Genomic DNA, 20,361 nt, shown 5'->3' with positions numbered 1-20,361 from the left:
ACTTCCTTCTTTCAGATGAATCCAATTGGAGTTATATTAAAAATTGACTTTGATCTTCGAAGCTGTTTAATGGCAGTCAGCGGGGCCTTAAGGGTGAGTAATTCATGGGCTAATTTTCATTTTTGGGTGAACTAACCCTTTAAGCGTATTAATATTTTTCTCTAACCATTTTACAAGATGTAGTGTATTCCAACCTTGTGTTTTTGCACCATTTGTAACAAGGGAATCCACATAAATCTGGTGAAAAGAAGCAGGGGTAGCCAACCCTGCTCCCAGAGAGTTGACTTCACACGGAATTTAACTCCAACCCTTATCAGACACACCTTACCCAACCAACGAAGGTGTTCTGGATTACTTTAAAAGAAGGTCTGTTGGAGCAGATTTGGACAAGGAAGTTGGCTCTCCAGAACTAGTGTTGACAGAGTCATTTACACTGACTCAGCAACCTCTTGACAAGTCACACTCTTTCAGTAGAGAACGTTCCACAAACATTAGACTCAGATATGCCCTGATGCCTTCCTACCTCCAGATACTGCCAGCAATGTCACCATTTTTTATATTTCGGACACAGCCAGTAAGTAAGCGATATAGAAAGAGAGGCCAAGAGAGAGGCTGCTTCAGCTGGTGTTGGTGGTCACCGTCCCAAACTTCATGCTCTATGTGTCCGGTATATGGCTCAGTGGAGTATCTGCCGGCTCCATAAGCCTGTACTTCTCCTCCAGAGATGGCTCGGTCCCCTGCAGGTGAATTAGTGGCTTGGTCTGGAATACGCCCAGACTTTCCTGGTTTCTCTTGTTGTATATGCTCACCCTGTGTTGCAGTTCCGGACTGGCCTTTACTGACCCTGCCGGACTGGGCAATTTAAGGTTGACCGGGTCCACCCTGCCTTTCTGCGCCAGGCAGGAGTCCTCAGACAGGGAAGAGAGCAGTTCTTTGACCACCGCGCTGGGGTCATGGACGCCTGGTTGTGTGCCGAGGGTCAAAGGGCTGCAGTACGGAGGAGGGCAGCAGCGTTGGCCGCTGTAGTCTGAGGTGGAGGCCTCCCGTACGGTAGAGCTGCAGTCAGTTGTGGAGCCTAGTGTGTGGCTGCTGACGCTGTACTGCCGGGCTGTGAAGCTGCAGCTGGACCGGGACATGGTCGTGCTGGATGCTTCACTTACAGAGCTGCCCGTGCGCTCTTGGCGACTGCCCGGGCCGTCAGCACTGACGAGGGAAGGCGGCAAGTGGCTGGGGTTGGTAGGAAGGTGGACATCGATGGCTGCTGTGGTTATGACACGTGCACCAGGGTCGGGCACCCCAATGTCTGTGTGTATAACAGATAGTATAACATAGTGAATGAGAGCCATCCTAAATGTTTAAGCATCGTGACAGTGGTCAGCTGATACATTAGCCAGACCTTTTGGCATTTTGAGATCAAATGATTAGTGTATTCGATTGAACAATGAGGTGTAATCTTCAGACTGGTCTTGTCGATTGTCGAGGGAATTTAAAGCAGGGTTGTTGTAGATAACTAAAACTAAATTTAAAGCCAAAAATAAACTTAAAATTAAACAAAATATATAAAAACCTTTTCTATTTCAGCTAGTTGCCAAGTCAACATTTCTCATATTTAGTTCAACTTGACATAGACATATAAAAAAACTGCTAATAATGACTAACACAACAAATTTACTAAAACTAAAATGAAAACGGAAAATATTAAAATAAAAACTGATTTAAATTACTCATACAAATTATAATAGTCTCAATTATACTAAACACTGATTTCAAGTAAATATTGAATATTTAATTTATTTGATATCTCATTTGCCTATTTTTTTTTTAAATACATACTTGCATACTCCAATATATTAAATTATATATATATATACTGTATATTTCAACAATTTATGACCCATGATCCACCTTGCTATCTAAAAGTTGGCATCTGCCAAAAAACTAGTATCAGTAAACCAATAATTTGGATGTATATGCATAGATTAATCTAAAAAAAAAAAAAAAAAAAATAAAAAAAAAAAGGATGAATTAAAAAAAAAAAAAAAAAAAAAAAAAAAAAAAAAAAAATATATATATATATATATATATATATAACAAAAAAATTAATTACTTACCGCTACTTGGCTCACTGTAATACTGACTGATGTAGTTATTCATATCATCCTGAACGACACTCTCTGAAAAAAACAAAACAAATGTATTTCAATCACAACATTGTGATTTAGTGAACCCAAACCAAAAAACCAAGAAACATCTTTTTTTCTTCTAAAAATAAATAAATAATAAAAAATAGAATCCAGATGCTTAGAAATCTGAGATTTTAAAGCTTATTTGATCATTTTTCTCATTTCACCGCTTTATAATGGGGAAACTTTAATGAGTCACTATGTAGTGAAGCGTGCTACAGTGTAAGCAATGCATTAATGTTCTGATTCTGGCCACCCTTATCTGCTGCTTGGCCTCCTGACCCAAAAAGAGGCTGTCTGACGTGGCTGTGGCTGTAGATGCAGCGGAGGTCATCGGCTGGGTAGAAGGTCTTATGATCTGCCTGGCAGAGCGAGGAGTCGACTGCACTCTAAGTGCCATCCACACATCTCTGGAGACGAGACCCAACTCACTGCGCCTTTTTAAATTCATTTTTACTGTTTGAAATATTCATCAAACGGAGGCTCGGGGGGAGATGGGCAGCCGACTAAAACACCAGGAAGACAATCACAGCCGAATATAAATAACACATGAGGATGAAGACAACCACACACACATTTTTACTTCTTCCAGGGAAGAGCAAAAGAAAGAGTGAATGTGAAACCTTATTTTTCAAAAAATGCATTGTACTTTCTAAAATTTGGTAAAATACCATAATTGGTGTTGCTTGGGGTCAAGCGCTGACACGTAATGTGCCCCACAAAGATTATCTAGATATATCTGAATACATGTGCGAGCTCTTACATGAAGTCTTTCCTCATGTCCTGCACTGGGAAAAAATCTTTATTTTTGCCTTGTTTTCTGGTAAAAAGCCAAACATCCTTAAACCACAAGATAAATTTAAGTGGAAAGCAAAATGTTTTCATAGAAAATATCTTCAGTCAAGTTTATTTTTCTAACCTCATTGGCAGTTTTTTCTCGTTCTAAAATGTCACAAAATGTTACATTTGTTTTTGAAACGAAACAGATTTCAACTTTGTTTTGCTGGCTTTGAACTTTACACTGTCAAAACGTAGTCATTATATGAACTATTTATTTTTGGTGCCATCCAGTATTTGAGGAATCCGGTTTCTGAAACTAAGCAGACTTTGAGAGCGATGATTCAGCATGATCATGTCACGCAGTATCTCTTCTTGTTCGCTCGGCTTGACGCAGTAAATTCTCATCCGAACCACAGCGGAGATAAAAGAGACCTCGCTCTGGCTGACCTCTTGACAGGTAATGGCCTCAACTTCAAAAAGCAGCTCTTTAAAAAATGAGATCACTCAGCAGCTCTTATATTTTCTGCGTCTTTGTCTTCGGTGCTTAAATGCATCTAACTCCCGTGTTATATGGGACCATTGTGGGGGTTTTCAGGTTAAAGGAACAGATGTTTGTGCCATAGTTGAATACTCTTTCAGGAGGAACAAGACCCAATGCACAGAGCAGCCTGTCTGTGTGTGTGTGTGTATAACAGCTGTACTCCTGCCAAACAGATCCCAATGTGACCTGACATGTGGGGAACCTCTGTCTCCAGGGGTCGGTCTGCGCTTTGACAGCATTTCTGTCCTTGTGTCATTTAGAGGAAAAAGCCACGGGCTGGCTCCTGGTGCCCACATTTCCCACAATCCTCTAGGGGATGAAGTGTGGCTTGCATGAGGACCATTGTGGGGTTTTTCAGGTTAAAGGAACAGATGTTTGTGCCATAGTTGAATCCTCTTTCAGGAGGAACAAGACCCAATGCACAGAGCAGCCTGTCTGTGTGTATAACAGCTGTACTCCTGCCAAACAGATCCCAATGTGACCTGACATGTGGGGAATATTATAGCGGTCTGTTATAATGGGATATCATACGATCTGTCCTGATTGTACTGTCACAGTAAACACTGAAGGGATGTTGTTGTCTGTGTTCAGAGGCTGGGTTGATTTAAGGCTCGGAGGAGAAGCAGGTACCTCTGAATCACTAAACTGGAGCCACTGAACTGAAGCTTCTCATTCATTTTCTGTTGCACACAATTAGCGTCCAAAATAAAGTTCTTGATAGGCCAGTGGTAGGTAAATTGAGAAAAATTACCAATTATAATTTTTTATTGCTGGCTCAGAAACTGTATGAACTGTACTTGTATGAAATGAATAGAATAATACATACACCTGGATGGATATAGGGAGGTTTGTAAGATACTGTCAACAAAACTGAACAAAAAACAAAACAAAACAGTTAAAGTCCCACCCACTATTGTAAAGTATTATGCAAATGTTTATTAGATAACCTTTAGAAAATATATATTATAAAATATATATTTATTCATATTATTTATTAATTCTAAAATTTACAAGACATGACTGTGTGGGACTGTTTCTATTTTTAATAATAATAATAATAATAATATATTCATGTTCAAATGTTTGGCATTGGTCAAATTTTTTAAATGTTTAAAAGACTCTTTTGCTTACCAAAGCTGCATTTATTTGATAAAAAATGGCTCAAGAAACATTTCTTATTATTATCAATGTTGAAAACAGTTTTGCCGCTCAGTATTTTTGTGGAAACTGTGATACACTGTTTTTCAGGATTTTTTAATGAATAGAAAGTTCAAAAGAACTAATAGAAATACTTTGTAGCAATGTAAAAGTCTTTACTAACACCTTCGATCAATTTAATGCATCCTTGCTAGATAGATAGATAGATGATAGATAGATAGATAGATAGATAGATATCATCACTTCCATATTCAATATCATTTTAATATCAGAATTACCAGAGACATTTTAGTGGTGTGTGGATAAATGTGTTACATAATTTCCCTTGTGAGACTGGGCTGGTTTTTAACTCATTAAAAAGGCAGAGATAGGACCGGTCTGGGTACCTGAAGGAGGTCTGGGCTCTCTGGTGTTGGCGCGGCACTCGTTGTCAGATCCAGCGGCACCCAGGCCGTCTATTTCCTGGAAGCTGCTGCTCTGTTTCCCCCACACATGGTGGATCTGCATGGCAGCCTCACGCTCAGCGGCCAGATCCAAATCCTGCTGCGCCAGGTGAGCCCTCAACTGCCTGATCTCAAACTGCCCAAGACAAGAATGCAGACAGAGACTGACATATTTTGAAATCATTTAAGTAATTTAATTTGCTGTCATTATGGGCTGTTACATATAATGTAAAAGTAAAATATGTTTTGTCAAGAAACCCCACTAAATTGAACGTCTTAATTAACAGATTTTATTCATATGAAAATACTAATATGACTAAAATTAGTTTGTTTTCAATGTAAACAAGGAGATCTAACCTTTTATTCAAAGGCAAAAATTAGCTTATTTGATTAGTGATCTACAAATAGTGTAGAATCTTTTATTTCTAATATTTTATTTTATTGTTTTTGTTTATTTAAATTAGATGAAGAACTCCAGATTAGATTTTTTTTAATTTAATTTAATTTAATTTAACTGTTCATTAGCTACCTTGCTACCTAAACTTTAGGAGTAATCATTTTGGAAAAACCCACACACTAAGATTATAGCTCTTCAATTATAAATTATAATTATAGCTATTATTCTAATTAGAATTTTGATTAAAGTTATAGCCATTTAGGTTATCAAACAATTATTGCTGGTAGTATTACAAATCATTATCTATAATTTATATCATAAACACACTGAAATGGATCTCCTTGCTACATTGTAACTCCAATATGCTTTATTTGTTGAATCAATGTCCACACACTCGACATGATCAATGAGCTCTACTGTTCTCAGGGCCGCTGCGCTGAAATCGACAGGTCTCAGATCAGCTCCCAACAGACATTTCTATCACAGTCTTATCGGTCTTCTTCCCCAAGGAGAAGAACAACAGAAACACATCTAGGGTCAGTTGTGTATTTCAGTGGCGTGCATTGATCCCTGTCTGTGTTATCTGTCTGGTGGGCCCAGGACAGGCTGGATGGGTCACGTGACTGTTTTATGTAATACGCTGGGCTGGATTGCAGCTTGAAACGCGAGCTTGCATCATCCGCCGAGACCCGATCAGAAATGAAGCATGAGCTTGGTGCGCAGCGGTTAAAAATATGGGGGATATTCAGGATGCATTGTGCTGTTGAGACACAATTCACATACATCAGAGTCTGTGGACATCAGTAACATATAATTCTGGACCGAAAACCCCCCAAATAAACAGACGTTTAAAATTATTTTTTTTCTGGTGACTCTAATATGGCTAAATAAACAGAGACAATCTGATCAATAAAAAAAAAAAGAGTGATTACAGGCACTGTGTTACTGAGCAGATGAATTAAAGTGAAATTTGATTGTGTGTCAGAGTGCTGCCCTCTGCTGGACAAATACACGGTGCAACACGATTATGGAAAAATGTTTGGAGAGGGGAGTTAAAACAATTATTCACACAAAAATGAAAAATGGCTGCAAATTTACCCTCAGGCCATCCAAAATGTAGATGAGTTTGTTTCTTCATCAGAGCAGATTTGGAGAAATGTAGCATTCCATCACTTGCTCATCAATGGATCCTCTGCAGTGAATGGGTGCCGTCAGAATGAGAGTCCAAACAGCTGATAAAAACATCACAATAATCCACAAGTAATCCACATGACTCCAGTCCATCACTTAACATCTTGTGAAGTGAAAAGTTGCATGTTTGTAAGAAACAAGTTAAATTAATTCAACTGTTTTCAATAAAAGTTTTAATGCAAACCACAGCAAACCAGTCAAAATATGAGTCTGTTATCCATAATAACGTCCATATAGTGTTGTCCTCTCAAAATAAAATCCACCAACATATTTTCACTTGTAATCAGTGCTTGATCTGTGCATATTTCTCTCCTGATTCAGACGGGGCAACTTTTTCACTGGCGAACGCAACATTATGGATAGAGGACTCTTTTGTAATTAAAAACGTCTTGATGGATTTGTTTCTTACAAACATGCAGCTGTTCACGTCACAAGATGTTAACTGATGGACTAGAGTGGTGTGGATTACTTGTGGATTATTGTGATGTTTTTATCAGCTGTTTGGACTCTCATTCTGACGGCACCCATTCACTGCAGAGGATCCATTGATGAGCAAGTGATGGAATGCTACATTTCTCCAAATCTGTTCTGATGAAGAAACAAACTCATCTTTATCTCGGATGGCCTGAGGATGAGTACATTTTTATTTTTGGGTGAACTATTCCTTTAAAGAAAAACTTACACTCTTGAGTATACTTCTATTACAGAGCTACTGTCAAGGTAAGTGTCACTGGCACAAGAGTTGTACTTTTTGTGTTATGTTGGTAATGTAAATGTCAGAGAGCAGTGAAGGGTTAGTTCATCACTCACGGCCTGCTCCTGACAGATCTGTGTGAGTCTCTCCAGCTGCGTTCGTAAGATTTTTTTATGTTTTTGAAAGAAATCTCTCATGCTCAACAAAGCAGCATTTACTTGATATAAATAAAATAAAATCTGTAATATTACAGTTAAATAATATTAGAATTTAAAATAACTTTTCTATTTTTCAGAAATCATTCTGATATGCTGATTTGTTGCTCAAGAAACATTTATGATTATTAGAGTTGAAAACAGTTGTGCTGCTTCATATTTTTGTGGAAACCAAGATACATTTTTCCCCTCGAGATTCTTTTATGAAGAGAAGATTCAAAAGATCTGCACTCTTGATTTTTTATCCATCTTTAATTTCACAATTTAAAACATCATTGCTAAATAGAAGTATTAATTTCTTTCGTTCAAAATAAATTATTAGCTTTTAATCAGTCATTTTTAAATCTGTAGTTTTGTATCTGGTTGAATTATATAAAATAATAATAACAATAAAATATTCGATCTAAATATTTATTAATGTATAAATAAATAACACAATATCTTAATAGAATAGTTCTACAATATTTATATTTAAATAATATTATACAATTGTTTGAACAGATTACATGTATTTGAATAGACCATAATTATTTAAATAGAACACATCTCAATAAAAAATACTGTAAAACAGCTGATCAAATGTTAACAGGTTTAACACACAATGGGCAGCTTTGATGAACCGCTAATTGTTTTCTGCAAACATACAATGCCGCCAAATGCAAACATCTATGGGATTACAATTCTGCCACAATTCTGCGCGCGAAAGATCATATTTTGAGGGCGCAAAAGTGCGTTTTGCACACGCGCGAACTGAGTTTTGTGGAGAAAATGTTTGTAAAAAATATAATCAGAATATCAACTTGCATTATGCACTGTATTTTTCCTCTTCTGCTGTCGAGGTGATGCAAGAAATGTTGTGATTGGTTGTCAAGGCAGCCAATCAGAATTTAGCAGCCTCGGTCTCTGATTGGCTGGAATTATGGCACATTGTAACGCTGGGTTGTGTTGAGCACGTGAGCTGTTGGCATTTAGAGAGCACTGAGGGCGGGCATCAGGTGAGCAAACTAGTGAAACTTTGCATGCGCAAAAGAGAAGGTCTGTACACATCCAAAAACTTATTTTAAATGCAAAATTGATTTTCGTGCGATCTAACTTTCTTCTTTGCGAGACAAACATTTTCTCCACAAAACTCAGTTCGCGCGCGTGCAAAACGCACTTTTGCGCGCTCAAAATATGATCTTTCGCAGAATTGCAATCCAATAAACATCACCTCCATCCAGACCTAAACGGAGAGCCAATTTTTGCCTCATATTCCATGAACTGACATGAGCGTCGTCTGAAGTTGATTTCTCTGGCTGGGCTGGGATTGTGCTGAGAGGGCCAAAGGCTTTCAATCAGGTGCTCTGCTGTCTGCTGTTGGCTCTTAATAAAGCCATATCCACATGACCCCTCTTATCATCCACTCGCTCGCCACATCAATTAGTCTCTTCTCACACTGGTACCATCTGCTGACAGAACTCCCAGCATGCTTTGCTGCATTGCAATGTGTTAGACTGCAGCTATTTCTACGATGTTTGGCCGTTCGTCCACACGCAAACGCAGTACCAGTTCACTGAAACCGAACATTTTTGAAAAAGCCTGCCAGGTAGGGATTGGTGTATCGATCCGAAGTATCGATATATCGATACTGATGCGAGTATCGAAAGTATCGATACTCAAACAATAAATATCGATACTAAGGTGTGTTTTATTTACCAGTGATTTTGTTTATTTAACAAAAAAATAATTATATAAAAAAGGACGAATAACTTATGTTAGTAAATAATTGTGTAGGATATAACTATTTTCCTGCTCATCTGAACACACGCAAATGTTGCAAGACAGAACCAATCAATCACAGAGAGCGTTCACTCACTGCTGACAGTGCATTCAAACAGGGCTGCGTTTCCCAAAAGTATCATAAGAAAGCATTAAAGCTTTTGGGAACGGCAGCCCTGAACAATGCTTATCAGAGGACAGAAGAAAAAAACATATATGTTTGAGTTATTTCACAATAAACAAATTGAAATTAGCCTACATAGTTTGTGCAATTACATTTATTGAAATTGAACGTTGAAAGATAATATTGATCATGTTCTATTCGGTAATGTTAATATAAATCATACACTGTCAAAAAAGGTTGCATTTTATGCGTACAACAGCCTGTCACTGGCAGTCCCTTATGAAAATGAACCATGGTTTTATTAAAGTGACCATAGTTCAACTGTAGTATTTGTAGATTCGAATCATGTGTAAACAAAAAACATATTTGAACCATGTGTAAACAAAAAGATAACCTAATAAGTTACAATTAAGTTACTTACTTAATGTTAAAATGTGTTTTAAAGTTAAGTGGTTATCATTACCCATTTTACTCTTAGTAATTTAATAAATTTCATAATTTAAAAGTTTAGTTCAGAAGTATCATATCGGTATCGATATCGACGATACTGCCTTGAAAAATATCGGTATCGTATCGAAAACAAAATAAGTGGCATCGCCCATACTGCCAGGGTGAAGATTTTCAAAAACTCCAGTTGCAGTGTTATCGTGTCTGTAGACAGCCAAACCGGAGTTTTTGGCTTGTGAGGTCGGAGCCTGCACTGTTACCTCCACCTACTGGAGACTCTTTCAGGCTTCTGATTGGCCAACATAGCTTTACGGTTATATCGCCACCTGTTGGTTTGGCATGCTCTTGACAGTGCTTCATAGCATGCGTTTTCATGTGGACGGAGATTTTTTTTAAAAAGGAAGAAGGAAAAACTACATTTATAAAAATACCCGTGTACGTGTGGACATGGCCTTAATTGAGTTCCTAAAATTCTTTAGGTATAATAAAGAAATAAAAAAATAAAGTAATAAAATAAAATAAAAATATAAAGCAGCATATCTCAGCAACTAACCCTCAGTAAATCTAACCGTGCGCTGGTGTCTTTTCTGAAGTTCAGCACGGCATGGTGCTTTTATGTCCTGCTGTGTACATCATGGTCCAACCACAGGGTGGCGTAAAACTGGATCAGACTCGCCGTGAGACTTGAGCTCATGAATGTGAAATATCAGCTTTCGTTTCTCCTTCATTTCTCAGAGTTCAGATTATATAACTTCAGCATTCTACTGTTGTATTAAACACTGTGTAAAGTGTGACGACCGTATTTAGCTGCCTTTTTTTTTTTGCCAACTGTGCACACTCTCAAATTCAAATCTCGAGGCGTATGAACAAACACACACATGAAAACATACGCAATTCTCACAGCTTGCACATCATAAACCAGGAAGGATAGGGAAAAGATAAGATATATGTGCAAACAAACATGCAGAATACACAAAAACACAGGCACAAAGCAATATAAATGTGAATTTTAATAGAAAAGGTACAGAAGAAAGCATGCAAGCACTTTAGATTCATATGAAGTATAGACAAAATATATCTAAAATTTGTATTTGAATGATTAAATAAAAAAAATGACAAAACTATTAATTGCAATTAAAATTGTACTAAATAATTAAAGCTTTAAGTTTACTACTGTATCTTTAAAATGTATTTTTTTGCTTTTATTTTTATATTTTCAGTTTAAGTTTTAGTAATTGTTACATGCTTTTGTCTTTTTTTGTCAAGCTTTTTTTTTTTTCATTCATCCATTATTTACTATTTTTCTATATAGCTTTCTTTTTATTTCAGTTTTAGTCATTTCTAGTACTTTAGTCGTGAGTTGCCAAATCAACATTTCAAATTTTCATTGTATTATATTTTATTTCAGCTTTATTTCAATGACCACAAACGATTTTTTTAATAGATTCAACACTGCTTGTATTGATGTATTTTACTTATCAAGACTTTTATATCAAACTCAGGGCTGTTTCTGTGAGGTGCTACTGGATCTCAGCACTGGCAGAGCTGTTTGTTGTCATCACCAGTGTTCATGTAAGTGTGTCTGACGGCGCGGTACTCAACAGCTCAATGATGTTTAGTGAGAATGAGGGTGACCTGCCCCAGCCATCGACCATGAATACACTTGCATAAACAGAACCCGTGCTGAGACATTATGGACATTATGCTCCTCTCAGCGCAAACAAAAGACTCTGAATCAATCTGAATTTTAATAAGACCAACGCTGGCAGTAGCAGCGCGTGTGAGACGTCTATCATAACTCACACTCATTGGGCCGGACAGGACAACAGCTAGTAAAATTAATCAGCTGAATTAGCTAATGCTTCTACATTAACACTGTCTTTAAAAAGTGTTTTAAAGGTCAAATGTATTTACATTCAGTAAATAAATAAATATTACTTACAACATTATTTTTAAAGACTTTATAGTGTCAAAAAAGATTGTGAATGGTGTGTTGTCATAAAGCAGCTTACCGTCAATGATTCTCTTGACTCTCCAGATGCGGAGGGTGATGATGAGGCTGATGGCATCCCAGGGGCTGCTGGGGCCGTTCGCCACTGTGGAGGCCACCATTGGGGCCAGAGAGAGTACAATCACAGCACCGTCAAATACCTGAATAAAACAACATCAACAACGAAACACGATCATATGCCTTTCAGCTTGTAACATGTAAAAGTGTATTTATTACTATGAGCTGTTACATACCAGGTAATGCTCAACTGTAACTATAATTTATTTAATAGATCTGAAATAAATTTAAAATGTATGTATTATTTAATAAATTATGGAAGCCCTTTTCTGCCATGAAAAAAAAAACCCCAGCAGGTAATTGTGATTTTTCTCATAATTTTCTTTTATACTAATGAATTTTTCTGCAAATTTGGAATTTTTATCTCACAATTCTGAGTTGATATCTCATAGTTCTCAGAATTGAGATATATAATCTCAGAATTGCGAGATACAAACTCAGAACTGCGAAGAAAAAAGTCAGAATTGTGAGTTATAAACTTGCAGTTGCGGGAAAAAAGTCAGAGTTGTGAGATAAAAAGTCACAATTGCCTTTATTTTTTATTCTCATAATTCAGATTAAAAGAAACACAGACTCACAATTCGGAGTTATATTTCCCATTTTCTCAGAATCACATGAAACAAAGTCCAAATTGTGAAAAAAAAAAGTTGTATTACCCATTACCTACCTACTTATTTTTTTATTTTTTTTAGCAGACATGAATAAATATTTTCTATATATATAAACAATATTTATTACAAACTATAAATATATTTATTATTTTTATATTTTATGTATTATTGAAAAATTGTTTTGTATAACATAAAAAATATCTAAAATGATTATATATATATATAATAATGTGTTTTTTGAACATTAAAGCATGTCAACATATTCTGTTACACCAAATGATCTTTAAAAGAAATTTCTTTAAAAGAAAAGAAATAATGATCTTTAAAATAGCATCATATGACCCCTTTAAAATAATCAGTAAATGCTCTTTAAAAACATTAATATCAGACAGATATGGGAAAAAATTCAATATTTATTATGTAAATGAGTGGGCAGGGTCAATAAAACTGAACAGCCAATCACAGTGCAGTCAGCAATGGATCCTCTCCTGCTCAGGCAACAATGTGACATTGAGTGTGTGTCACTGCGCCAGAGAGAGACTCATCCTTCATTAAGTTTCAAGGGCTCGCCTGTTTCTCCCCCTGTGCTAATGGGACCCTGGGGAGCTTACCTCAACTTTGTTCTCTATATAATCCCAAATCCCGAGCACCACAATCCTAAAGACAGTCTGGGAGAGGAAGAGAGAGACAGGGAAGAGAGAGCATATAAATTGAAAAGACCCATACAAAGAAAGAAAGAAAGAAACAGAAAAGAAGCAGATTAATGAAAATCACTGATCAGATTTCTGATGCTTCAGCACATTGCATTCTGGGAAATCATCCACAAGAAAACAACAGAGCGTGTTTAGTGAAAGGCGAGAGAGAAGCCTTGGGCAAAAAAAAAAAATCAGGCAAACATTACTTTTCCAGCGACCCACGAACAGCAAACATAAATAATGAGCTTGCAGGGAAAATGTGTATGTAGGGTAATTCGAAATCTAAGTGATATCGAGATGTGGCGGCAACAGAATTCACCTCCATTTGGTGGAGAAATAACCTCCGCAAAACCCATTTCCAAGCCGAATAATTTTTTCTTTCATCTCGTCTCAGAACGCAGCTCATAATTTATCAGTGACCTGCAATATGTATTCATAAACTCGCAAGCGGGCGAGATCTCATCGAAACACTCGGAGGAGACGCTGTTTTAGTGACTGCTGACTCAGGTGGCACACGCTAGTCTTTTTATCGCTTTCTATCCCTACTTTGCTCTCTTTTCCTCTCTAAAACAAGTGACGCTGAAACTTTCAGGCCTTCCCGTCTCTTGAGCCTTTATCGATGAGCAAAATGCAAGTTGAAGGAAATAAATGCAAGTCTGCTTTAAAAGAGCCAGAGACGAATGCAACTGGATCTGAAGAAATGGGAATCAATGGAAGTCAGCACGTGTCAGGACACACACACACACTTAAAGTACAGTAAGAGCACTATGTGAAACTGCTTTTTCTTGGGTTCAATTAAGACGCCCCTACAGCATAAACATTCAGATAAGACCATACATCAAATACTTCCAAACATCCCGTCGTGGCACCATTCATTTGAAACATATTATATGGATAGTTGTAAAACAGGCTATTTCTAGTAAGCCTGGTGGCTCTGTGTAAATTATGATCATCTCAGACTCAGCATCTTAGTCGTTTTAGTGGCCTGTGACCTTTAAACGTGCACTTTTAATGCTGACACGTTGCTTTTATAGCTTTATCATCTTTCAATTGAATATTAACAATAGACTCCAAAAATTCCTTTATATGTTTTACATAAAATTAATGTGTATAGTAGGCTATTGTTAAGATAATTTAGTTTTGGAAGAATCTGATGAGAAATGTTTAATAAGAAATGTATTTTGGCAAATTTGAGCACAGTATGAGACATTATAACGAGCTCTTCTAGGGTTACTAGGGTGTTTTTTCCAGAAGAAAAGCAGGATACTTCAGTGAGATCCCACACAGATTCACACTCACCTCAGTGAAGAACACGGACAGGATGACCAGGCTGATCCAGTGGATGATACAGGCGAACTGGAATGCATTATTAACTGTGGACACAATTCAAAGAGATTCTGCTCTCACTAAATGTAAAAAAAAAAAAAAATCATTATAATACAGTCAAATGTAATGAGCAACAGATTCTCAAAATTCACACAACTCAAAAGTTTGGAGTCAAGATTTTTTTTGTCTGAAAGAAATTCATACTTTTATTCAGTGATGACACATTAAATCAACCAAACGTGACAGTAAAGGCTTTCACACTGTTACAAAAGATTTCTATTTCAAATCAATGGTGTCCTTTTGAATTTTCTATTCATCAAAGAACTTGGGATGTTTCGTTTCAATGACCATTTCACTTCATTTCACTATAAACTGTTTCACAAGTCCCTGCATGCCATAATGGAGCATATTACATGACACACACACACACACACACACACACACACATATATATATATATATATATATATATATATATATACTGTATAATAAGACCATAACATAACATATAACATACTAAAACTCTAATTTAATTCTGACTGCTGTTAAGGCCAGGTAATACTATGTTTTTGATTCTTCAGAATTACTGGACTTTTTGAGAAAGAAGCCAAATTCCCTACGTGTGCCGCATCGGTGTCGCAAGCCGAGGACAGTGGCTGCTCAATCTCATTATGACAGCCGCCTGAACTGAAAGCATTAGGCATTTGGATATGATATTCCACCCATCCGCGTCTATTTATCCGCTCTATTACGGTGCAAGAGATCTACTGCATTCAGTTATCCCTCACTCTCTCCACACGCCGCCAATCTCCCAGCCCATATGTCTTAGTTTGCTCTGCTCACTGATCTGTCCATCAGTCCATTTATCTCCCTCAATCCCTCCTTCCATTAATCTCACCGGCCGGTCGCTGTCCTGCACTCCTCCTCTGCTCCCATCTGTCTGTCAGGACTGTGTAAAGGCCAGAGAAGACAGAGAGATATAGGCTGACTTATGCTTCTGTCATCTCTCACATTTCTCTCTTTAGTGTGCACTCATCTGCACACTAAGCCGTGATTTTCCGCCGTAGTATGAATGGGGATCTCTGGTCAGATTTACAATAGGCTCTTATGCGAAATGAAAATGTCCAGGCAAATAGCAGCAAAGCAACTGTCACTCACAATGTGTTTATTGAGACTAATCTCCACAGAGATTAGATCGACAATTGCAGACGTATAGCTATGAGAGATAGTGTTTGTATACTGAATTAATAGAATTTCTAAATTGTCAAGATAAATGTATTGTTATGCAAATATAAAATGGATGTGATTTATGGGAAATCAGAACCAGTTCTTATATAGAACTGACTGAATATATTATTATTTTTTTGTAAATGAAGTCTGAAATCAAAAGATTTTCTGATTCCTGAACAAATCTCTTATGAGTCGGTTCTTACTAGTGAATCAAAAACATACTACTATGGTTTGAATCCCAAACAAATGAACAGTGTAGTCTTGAACAAATTACTTTTATGAGCTTCTTTGTCCTAGTGATTCAAAAACATACGGTGCAATCAGTGCTGTCTAAATTCCAAACAAATGACTCTTATGAATATTTTATTTTTAGGGAATCAAAAACATACAGTGTAACCAAGGTAGTCTGAATTTCTTAGGTTGGGAAATGAGAACCAGTTCTTATTCAGACCTGACTGAATAAATCGTTTTTTTTATTTTTTATTTTTTTTTATATGAAGTCTGAAATCAAATGATTTTCTGATTCCAGAACAAATCTCTTATGAGTCGGTTCTTTGTAGTGATCAAAAACATACTACTATGGTTTGAATCCCAAACAAATACAGTAACATAAAGCTCGACCAGTGAAGCCTGATTCTTCAACGAATTACTTTCATGAGCTACTTATTCCTAGTGAATCATAAACATTCAGTGTAATCAATGTAGTCTAAATCCCAAACAAATGACTCTTATGAATCTTTAATTTTTAGGGAATCTAAGGTTGGGTCTTAGGTTGGGAAATGAGAACCAGCTCTTATTCAGAACCGACTGAATAAATTATTATTATTATTATTTTAATATCCTGAAATCAAATGAATCAACAACATACAACACAATTAGTGTAGTTTGATTCCTGAATGAATGACTCATGTAAATTGGTTATTTTTAGTGAATCAAAACATACAGTGTTACCATGGTAATCTGAATCTCAAAAAAAATGGCATACAGCTTGACCAGTGTAGTCTGATCTCCGAACAAATGACTTTTATGACTATTAGTTTGATTCCCAAACAAATTACTCTTATTAACTATTTCTTCCTAATGAATCAAAAATGTACAGCACAAACAGTGTAGTCAAACAAATGATTCTTAAGAGTTGTTTATTTTTAGGGAATCAAAAACATACAATCTGACAATGTAGTCTGAATTACAAATAAATGACTCGTATGGGCCATTTCTTTTTAGTGAATCAAAAACATGCAGTGTGACCAGTGTAGTCCAAATCTGAATCCTTTATACAGTAAGTGGCACGGTCTGATATGTCAGAGCATGTGTGCTAACAACTAGATAGTAAATCCTCATTGTGAGCCCAGATCGGCTTCTAAAGGGATCTCGAACCTCGAACCCCTTCTAATACTCACATTGTAGGAGTTTAGTATCAATGAGCAGTTCCACAGTCAGTAAGAGCACCACCAAGATGACACAGGCCACCAGGAAACAGTTGAAGCCAGCACTCAGCAAACACACCTGCCACAGCGCTGCTCTCCTCCCGCAGCATGGCTTCAGCCAGTTAGACCTGCAGATAAAACAGAGCGACAGAAATAGAAAGATAGAGAAAAGGCAGAGAAACATTTCTGAACTACTAAACCACAAACGCAAGAAAACTGGAGTGTACATTCACACATATGGCCAACAACACAGAAGTCAGTCTTTATAGAAATAGAAGTTTACTTCACTTCTATTTCTACTTGTATACAAGTTTACTTATACATACAAGTATACTTTTTCTTTTACATACAAGTTTACTTGTAAAAGTACAAATAAACTTATGTACAAAGACAAACTTGTATATGAAAGTATACAAATAGAAGCAAACTTGTAGTGTTTGTATACAAGTAAACATTAATGTGCATGCAAGTTTGCTACTGTTTGTACGTAAAAGTTTACTTGTACACATTCATACAAGTATACTTATACATACAAGCATACTTCTGCATTTACATACACGTTTACTTTTACTTGTAAAAGTAAAAATAAACTTATGTGAAAAGACAAACTTGCATATAAAGGTAAACATATGTACATACAAGTTTGCTTCGATTTGTACATAAAAATTTGTCGTTACTTTTACATACAAGTTTACTTCGATTTCTACTTGTAAGTACAAGTTTATTTGTAAAAGTAAACTTTTATGTACAAATTGAAGCAAACTTGTATATAAAAGTAAACTTTAATACATACAAGTTTGGTCATAAAAGTTTACTTGTCAAGTTAACTTTTACATACAAGTTTACTTCTACTTCTACTTGTAAATACAAGTTTAGTTATACATACAAATGTACATTTAGTTTTACATACAAGTTTACTTTTACTTGTAAAAGTAAAAAAATAATTGTTTTTATAAAATAATTTAAATAAAAAAATGTACTTACAAGTTTACTTCTATTTCTACCTGTAAGTACAAGTTTACTTACACATACAAGTGTATTTTTAGTTTTGAATACAGGTTTGATTCTATTTGTTCATAAAAGTTTACTACATATTTCTACATGTTTATTTTTTACATAAGTTTACTTCTATTTCTACAAGTTTACTTATACTTTCTCAGTCAAGTTAACTTCTACATACAAGTTTAGGCTATATCTACAGTACATACAATATAGCACCTACTGTTCTTAAATTACGCTAATAATACAATACTACAATAACCCTAAACTCATGAAATAAAAGATTTAATTAGTATTATCATGAGACGTGTAGATTTTTACACATCTGTCAGTTTGTTCTTTACATATAGCTACTGTATGACTTCAGAAGATTTGGAATACATCACTATACTGTAAGTCATATGGACTACATTAATGGCACCTTCATGGCCTTCATTTTTGGAGCTCATCAGCCCCAGCCCTCACTTTCATTTTATGTAAAGGAGCTGCCAAAAATTTACTTGATTAGTTGCAATTGCTTACAGACTTCAGTTTAATTGTGTTTTTCAAATTTTGTCAGGCAGTAAACCTTTCAGTGGACACTCTTGTGAGTGTGACTCACTTTGATTAATCACATTTTCTCACTATCTCTGTCTCTCTCTCTTTTCATCGCTCCTCTAAAAGCAGATACTGTGCACAGTATGCAGGTTATATGTAAAGACTATACTACATTTTTCTGAAGATCAGTATACAACAAGAGTTCACCAAGGTGGTCTATAATACCTGGAGAATGCTATCTGTTAACATGAATACTATCTCATTCACCTCAAAGGCATTAGCTCTACTGTGTTGTAATGAAATACGTGCGATTTATATGTAGCTTGCAAAAAAACGACCATCAAAGGATGCATTTTTGGAACCAACAGCATCTACCTGCAGGTAGAGCATTTCTTGTCGCATACTGCATACTATTTCACATACTATTTTTTTTTTTAAATAGTAGGCAGTATACAGTAGAAGTATGTAAGTACCATTCCAAACATCACCCAGGTTATCACTGTTACAGAGCCAAAACCGGAATCCAGGAATCCATTAAAGTTCCACACCCTTTCGACAATTTTGGCACCAAGTACACTCTCTTTTATCTCTTTTTTTTCTTGCTGAAATGTTGGAACTCAAGCATTTGCGCACTATTTTCCAGACTGAGCTCCAAGCCCGTGCTGTGCATCCCGAGCTCCTTCTCATGGGAGCGGATTCTGATCTTGGCAGCATGGGAAAGACCTATCAGTGTGGCCAGACTGACCTCATCCTGTGGCTCTCCGAGTTGCATCCATAGACACACACAAACACACGTACAAACACGCATACACACACACCATCTGGAGAGTACAGACTCCACTTATCAGACGCAGCCAAAAAGATGATTGCTTAACAGCATGGCCGCGCCTTCATTTGATCAGATGGACTATATTTGCATGCTTTGGGCTTCGCCCTTGTGCGATTCGAGCAGGAAGGGCAGATCAGACATGGAATCTGTGCTTGGCTGAGCAGCACTGGTGTCTAATAATACCACCTTAGCAATCTGTAACTTTACGCCCTCCTAAAAATGCAAACTCCAAGTCCCCTGATGGCTCAATAAGACTGATCTGTAATCAGCACATATTGCATTTCATTATACAGTAATTCGATAACATTTCATGTTGAGATTACATATTGTTGACCCTTAACATGATTTTGCACAAAAATACATTATTTTACACATACTACATGTGAGTATACTGTAAGTACAATAACAATGTTGTTCTTAAAAGATTTGCACATTTTCTTATGTAAAGTTAGTAAAACTCATCACCAGTTATTGCTAATATCTTCAGAAGTTTCTATGCAGTTGCTAAATTGTTCAGAGTGGTTGCTAAGTTATTCTGGGAGGTTATTAGGGTATTGTTAGGATATTCAGAATGGCTGCAACAGCTAGGCAGTTTCTAAGGTTTTCTAGTGGATGTGACTTATAAATGAGGAACCTTACAAGAAAATGACTGGTTGCCAAGGCATTGCTAGGGGGATGCTAGCTTGTTTTGGGTTGTTGCTAGAGTGT

General features: G+C 36.4%; 1 protein-coding gene across 1 annotated transcript; it reads right to left on the bottom strand.

Annotated features, from left to right (window-relative positions):
• Positions 1-119: 119 nt before the first annotated feature.
• LOC107662468 (transmembrane protein 266-like) lies at positions 120-19,596 on the bottom strand. The gene is made up of 12 exons (XM_016452511.1): positions 19,458-19,596; positions 19,331-19,373; positions 17,262-17,416; positions 14,605-14,678; positions 13,222-13,278; positions 11,944-12,082; positions 11,593-11,614; positions 9,135-9,154; positions 7,504-7,577; positions 5,049-5,241; positions 2,112-2,174; positions 120-1,303 (listed from the first exon to the last, which is right to left on the bottom strand). Exons 1-12 carry the CDS (start codon positions 19,594-19,596, stop codon positions 657-659), a joined length of 1,626 nt encoding a protein of 541 aa, XP_016307997.1. The 3' UTR covers positions 120-656.
• Positions 19,597-20,361: the final 765 nt, after the last annotated feature.

Source organism: Sinocyclocheilus anshuiensis, unplaced genomic scaffold (genome assembly GCF_001515605.1).
Source record: "Sinocyclocheilus anshuiensis isolate Anshui unplaced genomic scaffold, SAMN03320099.WGS_v1.1 scaffold807, whole genome shotgun sequence".
In the NCBI taxonomy this organism is placed as follows: domain Eukaryota; kingdom Metazoa; phylum Chordata; class Actinopteri; order Cypriniformes; family Cyprinidae; genus Sinocyclocheilus; species Sinocyclocheilus anshuiensis.
Note: the sequence above shows the minus strand (reverse complement) of the source record. Positions and strands in the feature narration are given on the sequence as shown.

Bases quoted from the DNA above. Each gene is read 5' to 3' on its own strand.
- LOC107662468 (XM_016452511.1), bottom strand. From the start codon at position 19,596: ATGCAACTCGGAGAGCCACAGGATGAGGTCAGTCTGGCCACACTGATA. The intron at 5,242-7,503 runs GTGAGTGATGAA...TGTCTTGGGCAG, and splicing joins AGATCTGTCAGGAGCAGGCC to TTTGAGATCAGGCAGTTGAG. The intron at 2,175-5,048 runs GTACCCAGACCG...TGTTTTTTTCAG, and splicing joins AGAGCCCAGACCTCCTTCAG to AGAGTGTCGTTCAGGATGAT.